Source organism: Acanthisitta chloris, unplaced genomic scaffold, assembly GCF_000695815.1.
Source record: "Acanthisitta chloris isolate BGI_N310 unplaced genomic scaffold, ASM69581v1 scaffold3450, whole genome shotgun sequence".
In the NCBI taxonomy this organism is placed as follows: Eukaryota; Metazoa; Chordata; class Aves; order Passeriformes; family Acanthisittidae; genus Acanthisitta; species Acanthisitta chloris.
The window spans coordinates 22,666-47,557 of NW_008653273.1; the positions used below are offsets into that span (position 1 = coordinate 22,666).

Here is a 24,892-nt window from a genome sequence, read left to right on the forward strand (position 1 = left end):
CCAGCCTCGTTGCTCTTCTCTGGACCTGCTCCAGCACCTCAATGTCTCTCCTGAACTGAGGGGCCCAGAATTGAGCACAGGATTCAAGGTGTGGCCTCACCAGCTCTGAGTACAGGGGAAGACTCACTTCCCTGCTCACCCCTCATTCAAACATGCATCTTAAGCTTATATGAACAATTGCTCATCCAAAATGGTTTTGTTTTCCCCACTTTTCTACTCTAGTAAACAAACTCCATAATAGATACAAATCACTGAAATATTACATAGATCCCTGGAAGCTTTCAAGAAGAGATTATATGTGGCACTTAGGGCCATGGTCTAGTAACCACAGTAGGGTTGGACTCAATGATCTTTGAGGTCTCTTCCAACGTTGTTGATTCTATGATTCTACAACTGCCACTGAACTATGTACATTGCATTTACACCCACTTTACACCACCAGTAAAAGCATTCACTAATGGCATCAGCAGAAGAGGTGCAATTGGAAGGCAAATGACCGAGTGGTGCCATGAAGCACCTGCAGTAAACTCCTCTGATACAGATTCATTGCCTAGACAATGATGACAGAGCACTCCTATGTAATAGGAAATCTCATGCTATTTATGGCAATTAGAAAAATCTACTTAGCCTTTATATACATGTATTGTATGAAATGATATTTGGCCTTCATCTCTCTGCATGTAGGATCAAGACAACCTATTAAAGTGGGTTAGAAAAGTTTCAACTAAGTTCCATGTTTCTTTCAAACATGCAGTTTGTAGAAACAACTGGCCTTGAAAACAAATGAAAAACCAAAGCCCCACAGAAGTAGGCAGTTTTTCACAGTAGGATGATTGCTCTGCTAATCAATAAAACAAAGGACAGGGAACCAAAAAGCTGAAACTGTCAGTTCTGACTGGTATATAATGCCATTCAGACTGCAGTGCCTGTAAATCCCAGAGCTTCTAGGACCCTAAACTTTGGGACATCAAATAAACATCACAATCTGCTGTGAAACAAACTTCCTACCAAGCTTCAACTTTACAGAACTATTGCAACTGAACTCTGATTTGGTAACATGAAAGCTCTATAAAGCCTGGTTTCAAGCACCTCTTATGAGGAGCAAGTCAATATGACCTGTGTGGCTTGAGTCTTACTTTTCAGTCTTTCCAAACTCCTTTGTCAACTATAAACATACAACTTGAGGGAGAAGAATACAAACAATACTTTACAATCAATAAGTGATACTCTATGTTATTTACCTGAGATTGCAAGCAGCATTTTTCTTCTGGCACCAAAAGTGGTAATTCCTAACTCTTTCAAATCTTGATCAGTAAGAGTAAGGAATGTCTGCAGATCAATCTAGAGTAAAGAGAAATAGGAAAACGATGCAAAACAAGTCTCTCCACAGAGGTTTGAAGTAATAAATGTGGTTCAGAATCACTTCATTTTTTTTTCCTATTGCACTCCAGTTACTTTGCCAACCTATTCACAATCACCATGGCTTTCCAATGGCTTCTTCACACAGTTGCTCAATTTGCTATGTTTCAGACAGATAAGTTAGAAAGTACAGAACATGAATCTCATTTATTTGTGACTCTTGAGATTTTGAGTATTTACCACAATGGTTCCAATGTACTTGGGAACAGCCAGATAGATATCTCTGTAGATACAGTAGGTGCTTCAGATTACTGCAGGTTAGCGCAGGCTAATTGCTCAACTACTGGTAACACATTTGAGCTCAAGCACTGAGCATTCCACAGAGTGTGCAGCCATGGGTATTTGTGGGTTTTTTTTCTCCCAATGCAATTCACAGAAATGTAGTGGAAAACTGTTCAGTTTTCACGCTGGCCGAACTACTTAGCTCATCTCCCACCTAACCAGCAACTCTCAAGGTAAGAAAAACCACAACAAAACCCCATCTGTCAAACAAAATCCACCTTCAGTGCCAGAAACCAACACAGCCATCTCTCCTTTTTATGAGAGTGGCTAAAATAACAGGAAAGGATTAAATGACTGGATAATATGGGTATTATGGAACATTTGGAGGAGTATGGAGGAGATAAACCTGAGAAATTGCACACAGAATTGAGGCACAGCTGGATTTATTCATTCAGATAGAGGATTGACCCCACAGAACTTAAGCAGCATGATTAGAGAGAGAGACAATAAATGAAGGCACGAAATGCACCAGATGCAGCTGCTCCCAGGCTGAGACAGCAGCAATACACATTACTGGACTCAGGATGATTCTGTGAGCACATGTGAGTGACAGTGCACAGGAGTAGGTACAAATATGCCTCATTTCTGCCCTTGTAACAGTGCAGTGCACACTTAAATACATCTCTGGTGTGTGCAGTTTTCCTCTTGTGGAAGCAAATCTGAAGCTAAATATTGGCACACCAGAGCAACTCATGCAACACAAATGGAAAGTCTTCTTGGAGTTTGTGCTTCCTGAATATATGCATGGTTCTCTTAACAACCTGGCCATCTGTGCAAAACCCCACTCTGTGTGGTCTGTTGGGAGAAAACACGCAGGTACAAATCTGAGACCAGCAACTGGTGCAGATGCAAAGTGGATATGTGAGTCGAGAACACAGGAAGATGCCAAATTCAACTGTGGTCCTTCCCCTGTACCACATCAGCTACTGACACAACCCACAGGGACATCTCCTTCGCACCCCAGTACACCCAATTCCAGCTGTGTGACACATACAACTACACTGCTTCTGGGTCAAGCTCAGGGGCTCCATGCCTAAAAGCCTGTAAGTCTTGCAGCTGGGCTCACTGTACTTCTGGGACACAGCTAAATCTGTTAGCAGAAGGAACTAGCTGCAGATAACCAAGTGGACTCTACCTATGTAGTATTCTATGGATATGGAACACTCAAAGTGAGATATTAGCTGGTGTGGAGTTTGAAGGCTCACACACATCTCCATTTTGGGAGTGGATCAAAGGAAGATACTAAGGGATGAATGTGACCCCAGCATTACTTGACACAAGATGTTAGTAACACATTCCAACTGGATTTCCATAACCTATACATGAAATTGACCAAAATCTATGAAATTCTAGTTAGCATCCTAGTTTACAAGTAGAAGCTAAGTTTTAAACTTTCTTGACTAAAAAGAACCCAACCCTACTTGAATTCATTGTTAAGTGTAAATCAAAGGTTCAGGACAAAATCATACTCGTGTCAAGGCTTGATACCTGAAAGTGCAAGATGCATGACACGGTTCTGAAAGAACATCTCATGAAAATCCTGTCACAAAGTGAGAGTTCCAAGTGGCTTTGGTCAAGAGACAGAACAACTACTGCTGCCAAACATCCTACTAACATAAAGGTGTCTTTCAAAGGAACACTAACCTCTTGCTGCTGGAATACATCTGTGTATTTGCCCAAACCAAGTTTACTGAAGAGCTCAGGCAGATCAGATCCCTTAAACAAACTGTTCAGGTTACAGCCATTGCTTCCTGTCAGCGAGGAAATGCAGTCCATGTAATTACTGCTACTGAGATAGTGTTCAGCTGAAAGGGAAGAAATGCACCTTTTAGACATATCACAGAAGAGCACAATTTGCTATTGACATCACATTCAGCTAGATCATTAAGTTTACAGAATACTTAAATCTTTATTTTTCAGGAAAAAGAATGCCTCTCAGTGGTCTGGGGGAATGAACAGCATAAAGCAAATCTTTTGTCAATGAAGTTCCAGTGTGTATTTCCTATAGAAAGATATTTGGGTAAATCTCTTAAAGAATAAAATCCCATTGTGTGAACTGTCACACAGATGCATGTCAGGAACTCATACAGAGGAAAGAGCTGCAAGACCCCATTGCTTTTTCTCATCTTAAGCCCTCTCCTCTTTTCTTCAGTGAAGATTTTAGAATACATACAAATGCAACCTGCACTTTTTGGTCTGGATGGGGGAAACATACTGGAGCAACTCCTGGTAAAAGGACTGATGTGGTTATTTGAGTACAATACAGATAAAAAAATAAATGCAAGTTTATAAAATACTAAAACTGGAACTATGCAATTTTAAAATGACATTCCTAAATGCAAGTTGATACTAAAACTGGAACTACACTCCCTATGCAATTTTAAAATGACATTCCTAAAAGGTAAAGCTTAAAAAAAAGTTTCCATGGTGAGGCTCTTAAAAAACCCAAGAAACCCAATTTGGCAGTGCAATCCTTTTCCTCTGTGTGTGCATCTTGATAGTATGCAATCATATACCTCCTAATTATTTTTCCTCATGCTGTGTAGATACTAAAACTGGAACTACACTCCCTATGCAATTTTAAAATGACATTCCTAAAAGGTAAAGCTTAAAAAAAAGTTTCCATGGTGAGGCTCTTAAAAAACCCAAGAAACCCAATTTGGCAGTGCAATCCTTTTCCTCTGTGTGTGCATCTTGATAGTATGCAATCATATACCTCCTAATTATTTTTCCTCATGCTGTGTAAGAACAGGATAGCTCCCAGGGAGTACATCAGGCACTGGTGTAAGTGGAGCCACTGTGAGTTCTCCCTCCCCTTAATACAGACAGACACAGGAAGAATAACAGTGAATGCATAAGCAGGAGTCAGGAGAGCAAAGGATATTTTCCCAGGTGAGTAAAATTAAGATTGCCCCCAGAGACTTCTGCTATGACCTTCACTACAGAACACCAATAGGATGTGAAAGCCACCATTTTTCACAACGAGCTGTGCTACATATATCTTATTTTCTGGGCACAAACTAAATCGAGGTATGTGTGATTGAATTTACAGAGCTTGGAGAAGTTCTGTGAATCGCAGCTTCATTTCAGAAAGGAGTTCTAAAATACAGTAAACTGCTCAATGATGAAAACATGAGTGTGTAATTTGACAAATGAAGCTGTAACTAAGCTGATTTTTTAGACTTTAAAAGGTGGTGCCTCGCTTTCTTCACTATCAAAGTAACACTAACAAGAACCAAACAGAAATTCACTATCCTACACCCCCCAGGGCAGATGGTGCAAGGCCATGCACTGAAACCTGACTCTAAAGAAATACTTTCTACTGCAGTCAGGAAGCACTGTCTTAAAAATCAAGAAGAAATTCAACACTAGCATGCAACAGTGTCAATGAATTGTACATTTCAGTACTCCAGCACCGATACATTAAGGTAACTATACTTGTCCAGCAGACTCATAGGTGCTTCTTCCATCCCTCCTCCACCTGTTATTCTCTGGGAAAGCTAGAGCTGCCACAGAACAGTTCCTCTCACTGTCAATGTATTCATGTTGCTAATTTTCTCCTAACACACAGGTAAAGACATTTTTAATCTTTATGTATTCTGATTAACCTAGAGCTTCCATTTTTGTCCAATTAACTAGAAAGCATCAATAGATTGATTTCAAATAAACTCTTCATTTCTTCTGTTCTGTGAGCACACAGAATATCATGTGCAGCCATCCACAGCTCAACTAACATGCTTTTTAATTACAAGTATACCAACCCTGAGTATATTCTCTAATTGAAGCTGTCCTTTCTTAGAATGTCCAACTTTTATAATATGTGTATTTTGCATTTAATCTGGGATTTAGATTTTACTCACCTTTAAAAGAAAATTGCAACTAAAAAGATAGAAGCAGCCAGGTACTTACTTCCCCATAATGAAGACTATGAACTAGTATTCTCTATATCCATTTTCTGTAAAGCATCTATTAAGTTACTTAAAAAATTAAACAAAGTTTCGAAGAGTTCAACTAAAGTTAAATTTGAATTTATACGTTTCAAATGCTGCTGAAAAAGTAATCAGAAAATTTGAAGCCTGTATCCACAGAAACCAATGTTTAAAATAATGTGCTAGGTCATGCAAAACACATGGAAAAGGCTTCTTTTCACAGAATGGCCTGGGCTGGAAGGGACCTTAAATCACTTAGTTCCAACCCCCCTGCTGTGGGCAGGGACACCTCCCACTAGACCAGGTTCCTCCAAGACCCATCTAACCTGGCCTTGAACACTGCCAGGGATGGGGCATCCACAGGTTCTCTGGGATATCTGTTCTAGTGCTGCACCAGCCTCACAGTAAGAATTTTTTTGTCTAATCTCTAACCTACTCTTTCAGTTTGAAGCCATTACCCCTTGGCCTATCTCTACATGCCCTTGTAAATTTTATCCCCATGAAGAGAATCTTGCTTTAAAATTCAGTATCAGCACAGATTATGACTTCTCCCCCCACAAGCAAACAGCCCAATACAGACCTGCCTGTTGTTGCATTGGCAACAGAGCAGAATGATGGCACTCTAGACATAAGCTTTTTTAAAGGTCTGGTTTCAGTACACCTTGAAAAATCCCTTCCACAACAGCAAAGAGCTTTCAGCTCACAGTCTCAGAATGTGCGGCATTTAAAAAATTTCCTTAATTGTTTTCCTCTTGGACCACTATTCATGTATCATGTTACACAACCTTGTGTATGCATTTACTTTTCCATTTGTAAAAGATCAAAATTTACTTTTTGCATGACAGTAATTTCAATCCCTAGTGATGTCAGGATAAATTTATATTAAAATAAACATTCATTGATATCTGAGGGTTTTTTAAAAAAATCAGATATTAAGTTTACTAACCTGATTTGTTCTGCTTCCGTTTGGGGCTGCCAATAGAGGAGACAAATTCATTATGAGCAGTAGGTCCAAGCCCATTACGATCTCTCCAGTTGTCAGATTCACTGCCACTTCCCAGGTGCTCCCGACTGCTGGACCGTGAGAGAGACATCGACGAACCCTGCAAACCACAAAAAGAAAATGTGGGCAGAAAACAGAGGTTTCATTGTGACTCAGATGTTTTCTTTGAAGCAGCTCAGTTAAAAAACAACAGTTTGTAATGCTTGCAAACATTCTTTTGGCAGCTGATCAATAGCCAAACCATTGCAAACCGGACACAAAAACAGCAGGTGTGCTTCAGAACATATGCGGCTTACAGTTTTTAAGCAGAAGTTATTTAAAGACCATGATTCAAAATAAATTGCTCAGTATTTCCAAGTTTGTTTCCAAAACATTCCATGGTATCAAATTCCCACACAAATTCTAGACAAAGCAGTCTATTGACTACATCCCTTCACTGGGAAGGGAACATAACGTTTATCTGAAGATAAGTAAATCAAATGCACAATACTTGACAATCTCATACACAATACTATGACAACAATTATGCAATGGTTTGTGAATTTGTAGTAGTTAGGTTTGCTTGGCTGATGGCTTTTTAAATAGTTTTTCATATTCTTGTAAAATGCTAATTATCATCAACTCTTATTACTGTAGGTTGGAATGATTCAAAATAAGGCAACAGGATTCAGTGGAGAAGTACCCAAAGGAAACAGACATTACTATCCAAAGGAAATAGACCACACACGAGCTAAAAATTGTGGAAATTAACAATTCTATACACTTGCATCAAATTTCAATTGCAAAGCATCACTTAGAGTCAACAATCTTTTATGCTGTTCAGTAAAACTGATGCCACTGAAGAAACAAGGCAAAAGCTCCTTGGCATTGGTCAAATCAGGAAGGTGTGAGCTATGGTTAGTATGACTCAAGAAATGAAGAAAGGGAAGAATAGAATTCAAGTCTTATGAAGGATCAAGAAGAGACAGGACATCAATATTATGTCGGACCATAGTGATGGCTAAGAGTTGTTGCACAAAGAAAAGATGTCATCCAATATTTCTGGGGAACTGAATGCACAGTAAAATATCACAGCAAAGATGAAATATGTGAGCTTATTTTACAAATTAACTTCAGGCATTAGACTATGATACCAATACTGTGTCTGTTCAAAGGCTTCAGCACAAGACTCAAACATGCACATGCATGGAAAAAGTGTGGTCTCCAAAACAAATGATGTTGAAGAAGGATAAACAGAGAAGCATACAGAGAATCCAAGAAATTTAGCCTCCTCAGATGTTTCCACAATAGCTCATACCAAACAATGGCAACTGGAGTCCTAACACACTATCATTTCACCAGAGAGAGCTCAACCTGTGGCTGGCACATGGGCAGACTCCAAGTGACTAAAGACACAGTGTTCTCGGTTACAACGGCAGATCTGCTTAGAGACTTTAGACATCATGGATTAGGGGAAAACCTCCCTCCCAGCTCAGCCAAGATAGAAAAGTCTGTAAAAAAAATTCACAAATTTTGGCTGCGGCTTTTTCTCTCCCTTAGTTACTACTGCATTATGTGTGTCCAAGCCTATTACATGCAGTTGAAAGACTCAAAACATTGACACATCAACTGGAGAACACCAAGGCACATTTTTATCACAGTTGAATATTTCCTTTGCATTAAAAGTTGTGTATATCCTAGAGAAGTCCCTGTTCTGAAGAAACTTACCATTTACAGTTTATATAAGTAGGACAGAAAAATGTGTCTGTGGAAGCTAGGTAAGATCACAGCAAGGAAACACATTCAGAATGCCTTTTAAAAGGAATAAATTCCCTGCAAGATTCCCAGGCTGAGATTCTGAAGAGTTTTCTGGATTCTGTGGCTGCCTTCTGCCTGGGAAATCTCTGGGCCCAGTGAATAGTGCAAATAGAGAGAGCTGTTTCAGTTCTACAGCTTTGTCAACACAAGATAAGATGAGTTGCAGACACTACTTGTTCTGATGTTCTGCTCCACCATGCAGCAATTCACATCATATACTTGTAGTGTAACCCCAGCAGCCACCAAACCCCACACAGACACAGACACACTCCCCCACCAGCAGGATGGGGGAGAGAATTGGAAGGGGAAAAGCTAGAAAAAAAACTCATGGGTTGAGATAAAGACAATTTAATAGGGAAAGCAAAAGCTGCACACACAAGCAAAGCAGAACAAGGAATTAATTCACTGCTTCCCATGGACAGGAGGTGTTCAGCACCTCCAGGAGAGCAGGGACCATCACATGTAACAGTTCCTTGGGAAGACAAATGCCAGGAAACTTGTTATATATACACTGTTCTCATTAGGTCACAAAATTTCTACTGCTTGTTTGCAGCTACTGAGACATTTGGTCCTATAAGTTAAGTTTCTTTAAACAAATATATTTCAAAAAGACTTCTCTGCTCTGTGACTTCTGTAAGAACCTATAACATCTGTGTGTTGGGCTCAATGTATTCGATATGCAACAAACACTTCTTAGCATAAAAAAATACTCAGAACATTAAAAATCTTATCTGCAAGACTTCTTTTTACAGAAGTTGCAGACATTTCCCAAGAGAAACACCTGCATCATCACTAAGTAGACTACGATTACAATACACCTTTTTGTACCTCATATGTAGTTGTCATGGAAGGTTTGTATGATACATGATTTGCTCTTCTTAGTTCCTTGATAGTTTCTGCAGGCATAGATTTAGAGAACCCCAAACCACTCCATGTATTTGTTGGAGTTCTCACTTCTGTTACAACTGGCTTCTTTAACATAGCTGAAAAAAAATAGAGGTAAACCAGTAAATCTCAGCCTTAGTAATGGTACTGAGAAGATAATCCTGAAGTATTCTAACAACTTCAGGCCAAACAGTAAATGCCAAACACCACTTGCTATATAGCTTGAATCCCACCCTTCCCTTAAGGCAATTTACTCTGTCAGGAGATAGTTAAACCCCATAGGGCTGCACAAAAGCCAGAAGGACCATCTGTTTAAAAGAGAAACTTCTAGTTTTCTTTTGGTGTGGGGGTATTTAGTTTATTTTTAAACAGAGTCAAAGACATGCTTAAGTCCCTAGTAAATTTTGTACCTTAATTCATCCCTGAAATAAGAAGTCACCTAGTCAATATGACAAATATTAATTTGCTTCCAAATAAAGTCAAATATTACAGCTATAAGCTCTCTGAAAACAACATAGACAATTTGGACATACTTACATATCCCATCTTCAAGTTGTTTATACTGTATTTTACTATGTTGGTATTAAGAAATTTTTGGAACATAAAACTGTTATATAGATGTTTCATTATTTGTTTCAGATTTGATTAAAATCAAATAAAAACCCTGAAACTTCAGAAAATCATTTCATCCATGTGCTACAAACTTTTCAGAAGTCTCTATTCATTCACATACCTTTGGTTGCTAGTAGCTTCTTCTGTTCATAGTCAAATGCCTAAAAATGAAACATGCAGAAGTTAATTGCCATTCTCACTAAAGATTGATCCAGTACTCATCCCTTGGTAAAAAACAAACATTCTGAAAGTGGCCACTGAATACATCTAGGAGAAACCTGAAATACTGCACAATAATTTCACAGCAGTCCAGTTAGAGACTTAGTTACTGAAAGCATTCACTCAAACAGATTAGAGATTTTACATAACTGCCCCATATCCATTTGAGTGAGGCTGCAGCAGTATTTACAAATTGCTTAAGCAGAATTTTCTTTATTTTTTAAATAACACATTTTTCAAGCATAGTTTCTCTTCCGCAACCATCTGTTCTTAGCACTTAAAACATTCCTCAAGAGCACCAAAAAGATATGTATTATATTTGCAAATCTAGGCACCACAATTATTTTTAAAGATCTTTCAAGTTTAGTTCTCCTCCACGCACTCATCTTCTTAAAGAACTGAAGTTTTGAGAGACTTAAAAACCCCCTTGTACCTGCACTACCGGTGACAAGGAAAGATTTGAAGTTAAAATATCCCTGGTTAAGTAAGTCACACTCCTTTGAACCACCAGTTAGTATTAACATGCCAACTACAAAAATGCACTATTAGCCTGAAGTGCTACATTCACTACTTAAAGTAACTAGAGGAGCAACTAAGGAAAAGGACTGCAAAACACTAACCTTCATCTTGTTCATAACTAGAAGAGCAACTAAGGAAAAGGGCTGCAAAACACTAACCTTCATCTTGTTCCACTACACAATGCAGTCTGGTTCTACCCATGATTTGATAGGTCTGTACTGAAGAACTACTGTGTTACTACTGCCTGACAAAGAGGCAAAAGGGTGTCCCTCCCCTTCCTCTCTCTTTGGGGAGATTAGAAATAACATGGCAGTAGTTGATAGTAGTATGCACTATAGAGTCATAGAATCGACCAGGTTGGAAGAGAGGGGTGTCCCTCCCTTCCTCTCTCTTTGGGGAGATCAGAAATAATATGGCAGTAGTTGACAGTAGTATGCACTATAGAATCATAGAATCGACCGGGTTGGAAGAGACCTCAAAGATCACTGATTCCAGTCCTACCGTGGTCACTAGACCATGGCACCAAGTGCCACATCCAGTCTCAGCTTGAAACCCTCCAGGGATGGTGAATCCACCACCTCCCTGGGCAGCACATTCCAATGCCTGATCACTCTCCCCATAAAAAAGTCTCTTCCTAATATCCAACCTAACCCTCCCCTGGCAGAGCTTGAGTCTGTGCCCTCTTGTCCTGCTGCTGGTTGCCTGGGAGAAGAGACCAACCCCCACCTGCCTCCAACCTCCTGTCAGGGAGTTGCAGAGGGTGAGAAGGTCTCCCCTGAGCCTCCTCTTCTCCAGGCTAAACACCCCCAGCTCCCTCAGCCTCTACTCATAACAGTAGTTAACTATACAAACAGTACAAGAAAAATTGAAAAAGGAGCTTGTGTACAGATTCACATTTGTAAAGCTAGACCAGTGTAATTACCACATTAAATCCTCCTACAAATAAACATGAAGTTATAGAAAACAGAACTGTGTTGACACTGCCTATGAAAAGTTGCAAAACATTGTTTGCAGATATAATTCTCTCAAAGCAACAATGTAAGATTTCTTACAGGCAAATGATGCTTGTGTAGACTAATGCAGTCATCCAATTTATCCTGTACTTATATTTTTCTTATTCAACAAAAGCATAAGGGCTGATTTTTCCCCAAGAATTTTCATTGACAACCCCCCTTCAGTTGAAAGAGTTAGTGACTTTGCTGTGAATGCTTTTGCTGAAACGCTAAGATCATTTCAGTCTACTAGTCACCAGTCCTGTGGTAAGTTCACTGTAGGTTTGTGCTAGAATTGGTGTTAAGGGGAACATACCTGCATATTCACATAGGAAGGCTGCGGAGCTAGACGTGCTCTTTCAGAGTTCTGCTGGGCTGCTGCTGCTCGCTCTGCTGCCCGCTCACTTCCAGGAGCCTTCTTGTCAGCCACAGGGCTTTCAGAAGCACTTAGCTCTGCATCTGAGAGCAGCCTGTCTGCAGTACTGTGGGAGCAAAGTCACTATTAACTCAAGCCTTCTTTTTTCACAAGCAGTGAACATTTAATGCTGTTTTTATCATTGAGCTTTACCCTAAGAAGCTGGGCAGGAAAATTCAGGTCGTGTCAGTACACAAACATCTCAGCTCTCCTGCACCTGTGTCTCTGTCAGTGCAAGGAAGCATGTATTGCAGCTTCCTATACTACCAACTAAGAGGCATTTATAGACTGGAATTACTGCATGCAATCCCTACACAGTGTGATTCACACTGTTCAGCCTTGCTCAGGCCAACAGTTCAGCAGTGCTAACAAGTTAACAGCTGCAGGAGAAAGAGCAATTGCATAACTAGGACAAGAAAGTTAACATAGATCCTACTTGCTTTTAAAAGCCTCAGTAACTGCAGTCCTACATGCCTACATTACCTCAATGTCATCTTTTCTGTCTAAAAAAAAAATCAGCCATGTTTTAGGCCTACTTTAGAACAGTATAAATTCTTACTTCAAAGCAAAGTGATCATGTTTTAGAAACTGGAAACTACTACCCCCAAAAATGGTGAGAAAACTGTGAGCACTATGTCCTCAGCAAGAAGAACAAGACGTACAAACAGCTGACTGACAAAAAAAACTGAATCTGGTTAGCCACAACCCTTGGATTTCTAAACTGCGAAAGCAGAATTAATGACGTACATATCATAGCTTTAACAGTGTAAATAAGCGAAGCAAAAGAAAATGTGTCTCAAAAGAGTGATGTGAAAGATTTCCCAAAAGAAACAGTGAAAACACAAGCAGATCACACAAAAACACTGCATTAACAACAAAAGCTGTGTTGCCAAGACACATTATGACTCAAAAAATACCTTTCCCACTGCTGGCTCATTAAAAAAACTAACCCAACCAACCAAAACCATCATTGAGACAAGTGTTTGAAAACATGCTGTTATGCCCTGAATACTGCTTTTCTAAGAAGAAAAGAGCCTCAGGTACATGCAGAAGGAAGAAGCTGTCAGTCAGGAATTACTCTCAAAGCAATCAATAAAAAAGAAAAGTGCAAAAATGCATCCTTTAGAAACAGGCAATGAAAGCTGCTCTGACAAAAATGCCCATTCTTTTGTGGGAGAGGAAAGACGAGTATCTTTTTTTAAAACTAGAGAAACTGGAGAAAAATAACTTGGATGTACAACAAGCATTCAAAGTTTGCAGTTATCAGACAAACTGGGAGCTACGTTAATGCCTAACATGATTAGAAATCATGGCCAAATTAAATCAGTTCTTTGAGTGTCTTATGACTGACCCACCTCTTCTAAGTACACAAACATTCAGGAATTTTGTATTGCGACAGTTCCGTTAATATGTATTTAAACACTCAACTTACTGTAAATGAGAGTTTTTGGTGCCTTGCAGTAATTCAACTGTTTGTCTCTTAGCACAGGCCTGCTTGGAAGAGCTCATCATCTGCTTCAGATCACTGGTATTTGCTGAATGGGATGGACTTCTTGGCATGCCCACTTCTACAAAAGCATCATTGCAACCTACAAGACCAATAAAAAGAACAGTTAAACAACCACCCTTGTCTGCTCTAATGAACTTACTGAAGGAATGGCAACTGTGAAACAAAATCTGCTCTTCCTCCTTACAGAACTGTCATAGTCTTCAGGGATAACTATTTGGTCAAGGCTAAGAAGTCAAATATCTAAATTGAAATGCACAAAAAACGGGTTTGCATTCACATATATAGAAGACATACTATTTTCTTTTAAAAATACTTCAATATATATTAATTAGCATTAAAAGTGAAGACTGACAATTAGAAGGGACTAAATATTCTGAACAAATTTGATTTTATATCCAGTTTCAGTAAACCTTGCCAGGTGCTCAGATAACTTCTGCTGGAATAAGAGCTGCCCGCTCGATTTTCAAACATCCTTACAATATGTTAATTCAAATATTTATCACTTTAATTTGGCCATGTACCTATTGTCAAATCAGCATTTCAAGTGACTACAACCCTTAATAAGAGCATCTCCTTGTTGATCAGTATTTGTGAGGGAAACAAGGTCTTTATACATGTTTGCTTAAGCTTAAAGTGGAACTCGCTTTCCCTCCCTCTAAGAGTGACAGGAACAGTTAATTAGTTCTTTTAGCTTCTAAAAAAGCAGCACAATTGAAATGCTGTTGTAAAACGTGACAAATTGTTTCCTAGTGTCATGATCTGTTTCCCAGGTTTGATCTACACATAATTTTCTGCAACAACCTTCTCAAAGGGATTATTCCCTTTTGTTAAAAAGCAAAAATATAACATCATTTAAACCAGCACAGATTGTTTTAAGCAAGGTAGTTAAGCTGCTATAAAAAAATACTAAAATCCTGATAGGTTAATCTCACTCAGCTCTTAGGAAGTCAGTAAAATGTTACAAGTGCATTTATATCAATTTAAGGTGTTTCTATCAACAGCACAGCTCAGTTACTATAACATCTATTTACTTTCTTTGACAATGAATCTGGGAGATCCAGCAATATTTCCCTTTAACATGGTTGCAAAACCAGTGCACAGGGAATATATTTACATTTTTGTTTCATGAACAGTTCACAGACTGCACAAACACTACCAGACAAAAGAATGCAGTGTCAAAATCTTACCTTCTTCACTATTTGACTTGGCAGCTACTTGTTCTGAGGCACCATGAGCACTTGCTTGTCTTACTGGATCACTGTGCTTTGTGCTCAACACATTTTCTCCCAGTGATGTGGCAGACAAAGCAGCATACTTGATATTTGAGGCCTGAAATGATTGTCAGAAATCACTGAGTTAATTGTTATGCTTAAGGAAATACTGAAAGAATTTCCCTTTCCTATCTGAGCAGGAGAACAAGAAATCCATTCCTGGTATAGGACAACAACATGTTTGAATGTCCCATTTTTTGATCCTTAAGTCATATTTGAAAACACTGCTGGTTTATTTATATTTATTTATATTTACCTTTATTTCTTTATATTAAAAAAGCTACTAATATACCTAGTTTGACCTCTGAGCTTTCCTTAGCAGAGCTCTAGTAGAAAGAGATGTGGTTGTCCAGAAACAGTCTCACCTACCTTTACATGCCCATTTAAAGAAGGTGAACCTTTTTTACTCTCTGATTGCATGCCATTAATATGGACTTCAACAGGAGTCAAGCCTGGTGGTGGAGATGGAGTATTCTGACTATAACTAGGCACTCCAGACAACAAAATACTAGTTAAGGTTGCTTGGGCTGTAGATGGTATCATTAAATGTGGAATAGCAGAAAAACCTGTAACAAAATTTGGACATGTTCTGATTACGTTTCTCATTTTACTTTCTCAGGCATTTATACAACTTAGTATGAATCTTTACATAGCTATGATACATTACTAACAAGTTTCCAGTGAAATTGCATGCTAAAACCATTGCACTTTATCTAACCATTACTTGGTAGGATAATTTAGTTTTCTATATAAAACAGATTAAAACACTGACTGTAACAGCATGCCCTAAGTTTATATCAAGTTATAACTTCCAATTTGCATATTTTTTCATCTGTGTTAAGATAAATACAGGAATTAAGGTTCCAAAGAAAGAATTGCTCTGGACTTGTCAATCCTCATTCTAATGACTTAGCACTGCACAGTTCATTTAATTCACCAACCTGTGGTGCTTGTGTTAGCAAGAGATGTTGCCCATAACGTGGGACTAGGTGTGCCTGAACTGGGACTCTGCAAGGGGCTCACAGAGCTATTAAGAGCATTCAACAGAGAGTTTGGAGTAGTTGAGGTGTTGACTGACAGGGCTGTTGGACCCAAAAGGCCTGTAAAAAAAAATTATGCAAGTGATTATTTAGCTAAGACTTACCGAAAAATATTTTTTTGTGAAAGTATTACTTCAAAACAACCAAACAAAGCCCCACTAAATTTCACCAGCATGTATTTTACAAACAAATCTTAACATAAACCCACTCTTCACTTGGTATACAAAGCACATCTAAGAATGCTTGATTTTAAACTGGGAATCACATATCCAAGAAGGATTGGAACATCTTTTATGTATTTCTACTGGACTAACAATAATCACAACAAAGAATCTGCACTGGGTGCTTCTCATCCCCACCATCCCTTTGTATTCCCTTCCATGGCTGCTTCTGATGGTTTGTTTCAAAGCAGCATACTACACCACCTTACTTTCATTTCAGACAATAACCTCATTCTCACAAGTTCCTATGAATAAACTTCCCTACTAAGGACTATTCAATTCCCTTTTGCATCTTCAATACTGACTGCAAATCATACCCCAGATGCACTGACTAGTCCCAAAGCATTCCCTCAAACCAGCTCTTCATGTAAGAGCATTCACAAGACAATTCTGAAAAGGTAAAAAACCCAACCCTCCAAAGTGCAGGCATGGCAAGAACAGTCACAAAAGCAACAGTAAAACCCACAGTCAAACACTTGCCTACTTGTGACCCCAAGGAGGCATGTGACATGTAACTAACACAGAACTCCCAGATAGCAGGTCACAAGGGAGCATGGTGGTTATGGGAGAACTCTGAGTTTCAAGAACCAGTATCAAGATTTGTCACTAAATTCTTCTGGGTCTGCTTGGTTTTCTTTACATTTCTGATTCTAGGGTATTTGCAGAGCTCAAAAAAAATGGCATTTCCAGTCTGGACTATACACTGCTTACATAGAATCACATTAAGATAGGAAGCTTACACACCTCTGTCCTAAATTTCATCCTGATCAGTAAGGTCTAAACTAGTGGCATAGGTATCTCTCAGTTACACAGAGATACAGCTAGAACTGAAATGTGGTGTTAGCTGTGCTAACTTCCATGGTACTGTTGACAGGCTTAAGTACCTACCCAAATTCTGGAGAGTCTGAGACACCACAATATTTCCAAAAAAATTAGTTTGAAAGAGAAGATTCTTCTCAAAATTTTAAAAGCCATGCCATACTCTCACCTCTACTTCCTTCCCTTTCACTTTCAGCTGAGTGGTTTGCATGCTCCCAGAGGTTTTTCTACAGGGATGAGTCACACCCCTGATTACAAAAGCCTTGAGAAAGTTTTCTAACAAGCCCTTGAAAGGCCAGGTGCTGTTGGAATTCTCTAATGCTTTAACAGGATTCCTTATGCAAAACGCAACTGGTCTGTTTTCCCAGTACAAGTTAATTAAGCTTCAAATATATATCTATTAAAACCCAGAAAGATATAAAAATAATAAATGCATACCAAGCCCAGTGAGTCCTAGTCCTGCTGAGGACAAAATATCCAAACCAGGACAAGACAGACCAACAGGGCACGAGACAGTAGAAGGATTTGATGCTATGGTGACTCCACTACTTTCAAGTCCCAAGAGACATTTTCGTGCCTCGTACATATTTAAGGCATTTCGTTCAACACTTTTTACAATCACAGACTGCAGGGAAAAAAAGCAAGCAAAAAACACACAACAAGAAAGGAAACCAATGAGTAACACAACTCTGTAACATAGATCTGCAACACAGATAACTTCTTAATACTCCTTCATGGCTATCAGTAACAGCAGTGTGAGACAGCAGGAGCTCATGTCCACTAACAACTCAGTGGCCTCGATGGAAAGTTTAGGTACTCTGTATGCACATGACAATGAGAATGATGCAAGATCTCTCTAAGAAAATCAATTATTATTGCACCTTAGTGATATTAGGCATAGCAAACCCTAAGTGCCCAAAGACCTAGAGAATTAAAGTGATAATTGAAATCTTATCTTTCACCTGAGGTCTGTACCTTAAAGTGGACAAAAAAGTTGTTCATATTAAATTCAGCTATTAAATTCATAGCTGTCTGAGAATGAAGTAACAAATGCCTGGGAAATTAAATGACAAAAAACATGGATTCTGGTACATTCTCCACATAACGTGTCTTTGTATTTATTGTGTAGAACAGTGACTTCTCATAGCCACAATATTTTTGGGGTATTTTTTGTTTCATTCTGATTGCTCAAGAACACTGTGGTCATGTGGGGAAGCTGCAAGTTTAGATGGATTCTTTTAAAATACAAATCGAGTAGTTCTAGTCAGACAATTTGTCTGCTCATAATTTATTTCCTTTATCAGTATATTCCATACAAAAGCAAAGCTCTGTATTATCATTCTAGCAGACAATTTGTCTGCTCATAATTTATTTCCTTTATCAGTATATTCCATACAAAAGCAAAGCTCTGTATTATCAAGCATCTAATGAAAGTCCTATTACCATAAAGGAGAGCTGCTGTGTCATTTAAGCTGATATTTCAAGCAGAAAATATATATGCCTTTTCTAAGTCTATGATCCATTAAGTTAGAAAGGAAGAGCACACATGCCAACTCATCAGCTCTAAAAGGCTGTCATGAAAGCCTAAAAGCAATATATTAGCTTTGCACAAACCTTGCTCGGTTGCTTTGGCTTTGGCTTAATGCTTATAAAGACATCTAACTGCTCCATTAGCTGTGTTATAAACTGTGGTTCTACTTCAATTTCTTCCTTCATATCAAACATGAGCACAAGAGGAAGGCAACCCTGAAAAGGAAGGAGAAAAAAAATTCCTAACACTTAAAACCATTTTCCCATGAAAATGTTAGCAATAAACTGAAATATAGACATTGTAACACGTGTGTTGTGATACGGTAAGTTGAGGAACAATAACAAGGATAAAATTTTAAGGAAAGCCACTTCCTTGCATGGAAGAATAAGGTGTATCTTCCTACCCTGGGACACTGAATGAGCAGTTTGGTACTGAAGTACAGCTGAAATCACTTGCTGAATATTTGACATTCCAATCAGCACATATGCACCCTCTCAGTTATTTATACAGTCTTAGAGGTGCCTGGAAAACTCCAATTCAGAAACCACTACTACTTACTCCATGGGAACAAACTGTTGTCAGGAGTCAAAAGCAGCTCTCTCATATGTAAATGTCTCACATTAAACTGAGATAAAACAGTTTTAAAAAATTTATCTGCAAGTCATTATTGGCTAAGTCTTAACTTCTACCTTTCTCTTCCCCTGTCCTAGATCAGCTAAGGTAAATGTTTCCCAGTGATATGGATGATATCTAACACACTTGACATAATAAAAGAGAGCACCCCTAAAAAAGGCCCAGACCCAAGAAACAACAAAAACCTCAATGGTCGTAAGGGATCTAGAAATTATCAGATTGCTACTCCTCATAAAGTAACAAAAAGAGAGGGTACAAAGCCAGTGAAAACCAAATCCTACTTTTGTCACAATAAACAGTATCACATGTATCAGGGAAAATTCCACAGCAGGATACATTCAAAAAGGTGGTCTTATTTAATCAGTATCCTGCTTTGGCTTCAGAACAAAAAGCAGCAAATTAGCCTTTAGATCACTCACTCAATACAAATTTATGTTTAAATGCCACTTCTCAACAATACCACCTATAGCTACACAGTACTGCCAAAACCTCAGTTAAAGCAACTTCACCTTAAGGAAAGTTAAAGCAAGGCATTGTAAATATTTTGACCGCAGGAAGACTGACAAACACAGCTTAAGTACACAACATGAACTTCTCTGAAAAGAATAATTATGGACAAACTCTATTTCAAAACACTGAAATTAATAATCAAGGATTTAATGGCAACAGAACTGCTGAGAGCATTTCATACATGGATTTTCAAGTTTTAATAAGAAAAGTTGCAGAAAGTAGTACCAGATTTCATCAAAAGGCTGCTGAATGAAAATGCAACCAAAGGTTAACAAGAAAAACACGAACCCCAAAACTTAAGTTGAAATGTCAGGTTCTATAAGCATATTAAAAGATTCTTCCCCTCATTTTATTACTATATGTCTAGAGCACATATTCCTGCAAGCAATATGCTGCTGATGAGAAGCTGAGACTTTCACTGCTTGTCAGATCAGAACATTCAGTTTATACACCATGGAATTCATAGCCTTCCATGAAATTAACAACTAGTTGATATTAAAGTTTCCATTCAGACATATTGGTAAGGACTTTTTAAACCCAGCACCCAAAACATGACATATCCTACTCTGAGTTATCTATGCACTGTGTTGCATTTTCTGTTCATACTGCAAACTCTGCCTCAAATTTAGTCTCTAATTAGAATGACAGAACCCAAAAAATTAGTAGCTCAGAAACACATTATGGTATTTCTTTCCATGGTATTGCTGTTCAGATGCTTCTAGGTATTTATTTCCAGGAGCTCTGCAGAGATCAAATTATTACTGTTTTTCAATCCCCTTTCCAATTCTGTGGGAAACTTGTCCTATTATCCTGCCTGAAGTGGAGGAGCTGGAGGAAGGCAGTACCAGCGGTGACCATGGCAAGAAGGCCAGCACACAGTCACACCTCGCAGCAAATACCTCCAGAAGACAAGAACCTTATCCCACTGAACAATTCCCAGGAAGAAAACAAATCAAGTGAAATTTACTCCAAAACCAGCTGAGAATGAAATGACTGCAGCTACTTATTGCAGGTATTGGTATGAACGACGTGTTTTTATCTGAAGCTGCAAACTACTGCTTTGACTAAGTTAAGAACTGGAGTTTTTATGTGGTTAGTTACTGCATCTTTCAGCTTTTTACATTTTTTTTGTTTTAAAAGATATATATCTACTTTTCAAGAACTTGCTTTTAATACTTGTTTTATGTACAAAACTGGAAACAACAGTTTCAGGACATGCGAGACCCATGAGTTGAAAAAGTTTCCCGGTCTGTACAGCTCTTAAAGAGTGATGTAGTGGTTGTGATGAGGGATACTAAGTTGTACTGATGTGTTTAGAATGAAATCAAACTTCAGTATTTAAAAAAAACAGCTCTTGCATATATCTAAGTTTCTAGAGTAAAAATGTACTCACTGGATAGTTTTATTGCATTTCCTTCTACTTCATGAACCTCCAGAAAAGTACTAGTTAGCCTCACCAAGGAAACACGCAGAGTAAGCCTAACCTTGGGCATTTGCAGACAATAATATTCCAGAACATAATAATCAGAAACACAAATGGAAAAGCACCATATTTATGTTTTCCACGATAGAGCAAGGCACAGTGCAATGTAAGAGAAATGTAGGCTTCTGGAATGAAATGTCATCGTGATTCATCCTGATACCAGATTTGCATTGGGTTTGAGTCCAATCCTCCCTTGTTTTGTTTGCAAATATTCACAAATATAAAAAAATTTATGTACTTTAGCACTAAAACAATGCCTAAAGGCTCCTGTGAAGTTTCGAGACCAAGATAACAGAACTCTCTACAAATAATATTCATCACCAGAGCTATTTTTATAAAAGGTGTTATAGAACAGTGGCTATGGTACTATGGAAAACATAAGACTGCAGAATGAGTAACTATTTCCTATGGTTTCCCAGTTTCATTGAAAACTCCCCTGCATGAGAACTAAGAAATTGCTGCCATTTCCTCTCAAAAGAAGGCAGGCTGGCAAAACAAAACACAACCTACGACCCAACAACAAAATACTCCAAAAATCTGCTTCTATTCAGCAGCATTTTGTTAGCATAAATTTAAACTGTTTACGCTGCATTTATATTAACAAGGTAATTTTTCAAGTCATGGTACCAGAGACCACAAATAATTTAGATAACTGCAAACACTGACAAAAATAGAGCACTTAATTCAATCAGCTTTTTGCAGTGAGTACCAATCCTTCCCCTTTAAGGCTAATGTACATTTGACTCAAATACATGCAGAAGGACCATATATTCTGTAATCTGGCAATTTTTTCATTCAAGTTTCACTGAAAGTATTTACCATGAGATATTGCCTGGCAAGACAGACAGACTCAATTGTGCCCTGGAGGTAGACAGTGGATTTCTTCTGTGGGTTACTAGGGTCAGGGAAGTGGATCTGAGCACCAGTCCTCTGCATGATATGTTTGATGTTACTGCCATTTCGACCCATCATAAAGAGATGATGCTGCGCTGCGATGTCTAGTTGTGTGCTCACGGGGATTGCAGAGGCCAAGCTCCCAGCCAGGTGTTCTAACAGCATGGCTGTTCCTTCCTGCAGGGAAAATGGAACAAACTGGTGAAACAGTGCTCACAGGCACACAAAGAGACATCTCTGACTGCTTCCTTATGCACTCCACATTCAAGATGAAGAAAAAACTGCTTGGTTTAAAAAACCAAATTGATTTGTTAAAGATAACAAATGGACTAAACTCTACCCACTACTCCCATTTATGATCACAGGCAGCACTTGATTGCCACTGTAAAAGGCAGTAAGATGATGTCACATGGATTGATCCCAACAGACCTTCTGTGGTCACATATGGCAATAAGTAAATCGACAGACATTTATCTGGGTGAGCATACCTGCTAAATTTGTCTTTCTGTTTTGGCCTAAGATGTTCTTAGTGGCTTGAGGTACACTCACCTGAGACATCATACTGTCAGTTCTTAACAAGAATATTTTTTTATTTTATGAAGATAAATTGGTTCATGGCAGTTCCTTTCCTTGATTGTCAAATTCATATGCCCCAGTGCCCGTTTCACGAGACCAGTTTTATTGACTCCTAGGGCAACTCTCAAGGTTATGTATTTGAGTGCATGCTCAGAAGAGCTAAGCATGAAGAATTTGAGATGTGAGGTGTGTTTTGTGGTTTCAGTTTGTTTGGATTTTTTAGTAAAAGATGAGCAAGATCAGCACATATTCCAGAATTGCTGAAAACCCCAACAAGTGTGCAGATTAAAACCTTATCATAAGCAATGCTAAGTACTAAACTTAAAACTATTTCCTATGCATTGTTACACCTCACCTATACAGAACCATAGAATTTAGGGGCTGGAATGGACCTTACAGATCATCTAGTCCCAACCCCCTGCCATGGGCAGGGACACCACCCTAGATCAGGTTGCTCAAGGCTCATCCAGCCTGGCCTTGAACACTGCCAGGGTCGGGGCAGCCACAGCCTCCCTGGGCAACCTGTGCCAGTGTCTCACTACCCTTGGAGTAAAAAATTTTTTTCTAATACCTAACTTCAACTTCCCCTCCTTCAGTTTGAACCCATTACCCCTTGTCCTATCACTGCAGTTCCTAACACAGAGTCCCTCTCCAGCTCCTTGTAGACCCTTCAGAGACTGAAAAGTTGCTCTGAGGTCTCCACACAGTCTTCTCTTCTCCAGGATGAACAGCCCCAACTCCCTCAGCCTGTCATCACAGGGGAGATGCTCCAGTCCTCTTATCAACTTTGTGGCCTCCTCTGGACTTGCTCCAACAGTTCCATGTCCTTCTTATGTTAAGGACATCAGAATTTAAGTACCAGTTAATATCAGTTAAGTTAAAACAAACAAACAAAAAAAAAATCAAACCCTGAGGCTTTGCAGTTGATTATACAATCATAACATGTACTAATGAGGCAGGATTTGAAATACTTATCAATACACCTCTTAGATACCTAAACTACAAATACATGACATGCAGAAACCAGCTTAAGAAGACACATTACCTTCACAGCACTAGTGTTATTTTGTGACCCTCTGACAATGACTGTAGCACCATACATTCGAGAGCGTTGTTTAAAGGAAACTGAGATATTATACGTCTGACATATATGTTGAATTGTTGGAGAATTAGGATCTGGGATGGGTTGGAGAATTCCAGCAATAGGCAATTCAAACATGAGTACCAATGGAAGCAGCTCCTACAACAACATTGAAGAGCAAATATTCAATACAGAAACATACTACAGCTACCAAAATTGTATTCCTCACTCATAATGCCTTGGTCAGTGATGGTTAAACTGACATAATACATCCTCTGCCCAGAGTTTATTGATAAAAATATCATATCCTCAGTTGGAAAAAGGCACTGATATTTCCAGGGACACTTGAGTGGGGTTTTTTTTGCATAGGCTTTTTTGGGGTTTGGATTGTATTTTTTTTTTCTCTCCAAAATAACAGAAGCATTAGCAACTCTATACCCAAATAAGCTAAGTAATTTCCCATACTTATCCATGCAGATCTACAAACAGGTCAATATTTGTAAAACTTGCTAGAGAGGTCTCTTTTCTGTCACAGATTAACTGGAACTCTGAAATCAGCTACAAAGCTAAGAAAACATTAGCTTCTTTCAAGACTGTCAAGACGAAGGTCGTGTTAAGTGACATATCTGACTAAACAATTGCAAGAAAGTTTCCAAAATTTATTTGATTTATAATTATCCATGTCAGAATACACATACAAGTCAAAACTAGAAGATAGAAAATTGCTACAAGTGAAGAATGGTGCTGAATTCCACCAAATTATTTACATGAAAATGGTTAAAATTTAAGAGGCAGCAAATTGCCTTTCTTAAGTCATAGATTCACACAGGATACCTGAGCTTCAACAGAGCATCTGTGGTGGGTAAGTTATGATGCAATTTTCAACACAGGATTGAGTAATTTACATGCTGTAAACTTGGTGTTGAAGACTCACCTTGGGCTAGTTAAAAACTTGGCCAGAATGTGAATCACTATTTCGTAATACCCTTTGCATATTATTCATATGGATACTCACATTCGTTCCTATATTCCTGGTGTCATAAGACAGAGCCAGACAACCCTAGTGCTCTCAAAACTATACTTTTTTCTGCTCTCAGGTGTTTTCAAGGTAACAATACAGTGAAATAGACTATTACCCGAATTCTAACTCTTGCAGACTCCACTCCAGCTGGTTGTCCTGCAATGGACACCTGGAAGAACAAGAATACAGAAAACATTGCATCACATCTTCAAATGAGGCATTGGAAAAGT

General features: G+C 38.6%; 1 protein-coding gene across 1 annotated transcript in view; it reads right to left on the reverse strand.

Annotated features, from left to right (window-relative positions):
* Positions 1 to 24,892, reverse strand: part of BICC1 (BicC family RNA binding protein 1) — a 70,746-nt gene that overhangs the window by 974 nt on the left and 44,880 nt on the right. The window contains exons 5-19 of the mRNA XM_009080203.1: positions 24,778 to 24,831; positions 23,606 to 23,800; positions 21,910 to 22,161; positions 18,548 to 18,679; positions 17,372 to 17,558; positions 15,795 to 15,953; positions 15,223 to 15,419; positions 14,770 to 14,911; positions 13,505 to 13,661; positions 11,974 to 12,139; positions 10,049 to 10,088; positions 9,259 to 9,413; positions 6,577 to 6,733; positions 3,346 to 3,506; positions 1,242 to 1,341 (exon numbers count right to left, since the gene is read on the reverse strand). Of these exons, the coding sequence (XP_009078451.1) occupies positions 1,242 to 1,341; positions 3,346 to 3,506; positions 6,577 to 6,733; positions 9,259 to 9,413; positions 10,049 to 10,088; positions 11,974 to 12,139; positions 13,505 to 13,661; positions 14,770 to 14,911; positions 15,223 to 15,419; positions 15,795 to 15,953; positions 17,372 to 17,558; positions 18,548 to 18,679; positions 21,910 to 22,161; positions 23,606 to 23,800; positions 24,778 to 24,831 (2,254 nt within the window). The remainder of the gene's footprint in view (positions 1 to 1,241; positions 1,342 to 3,345; positions 3,507 to 6,576; positions 6,734 to 9,258; positions 9,414 to 10,048; positions 10,089 to 11,973; positions 12,140 to 13,504; positions 13,662 to 14,769; positions 14,912 to 15,222; positions 15,420 to 15,794; positions 15,954 to 17,371; positions 17,559 to 18,547; positions 18,680 to 21,909; positions 22,162 to 23,605; positions 23,801 to 24,777; positions 24,832 to 24,892) is intronic.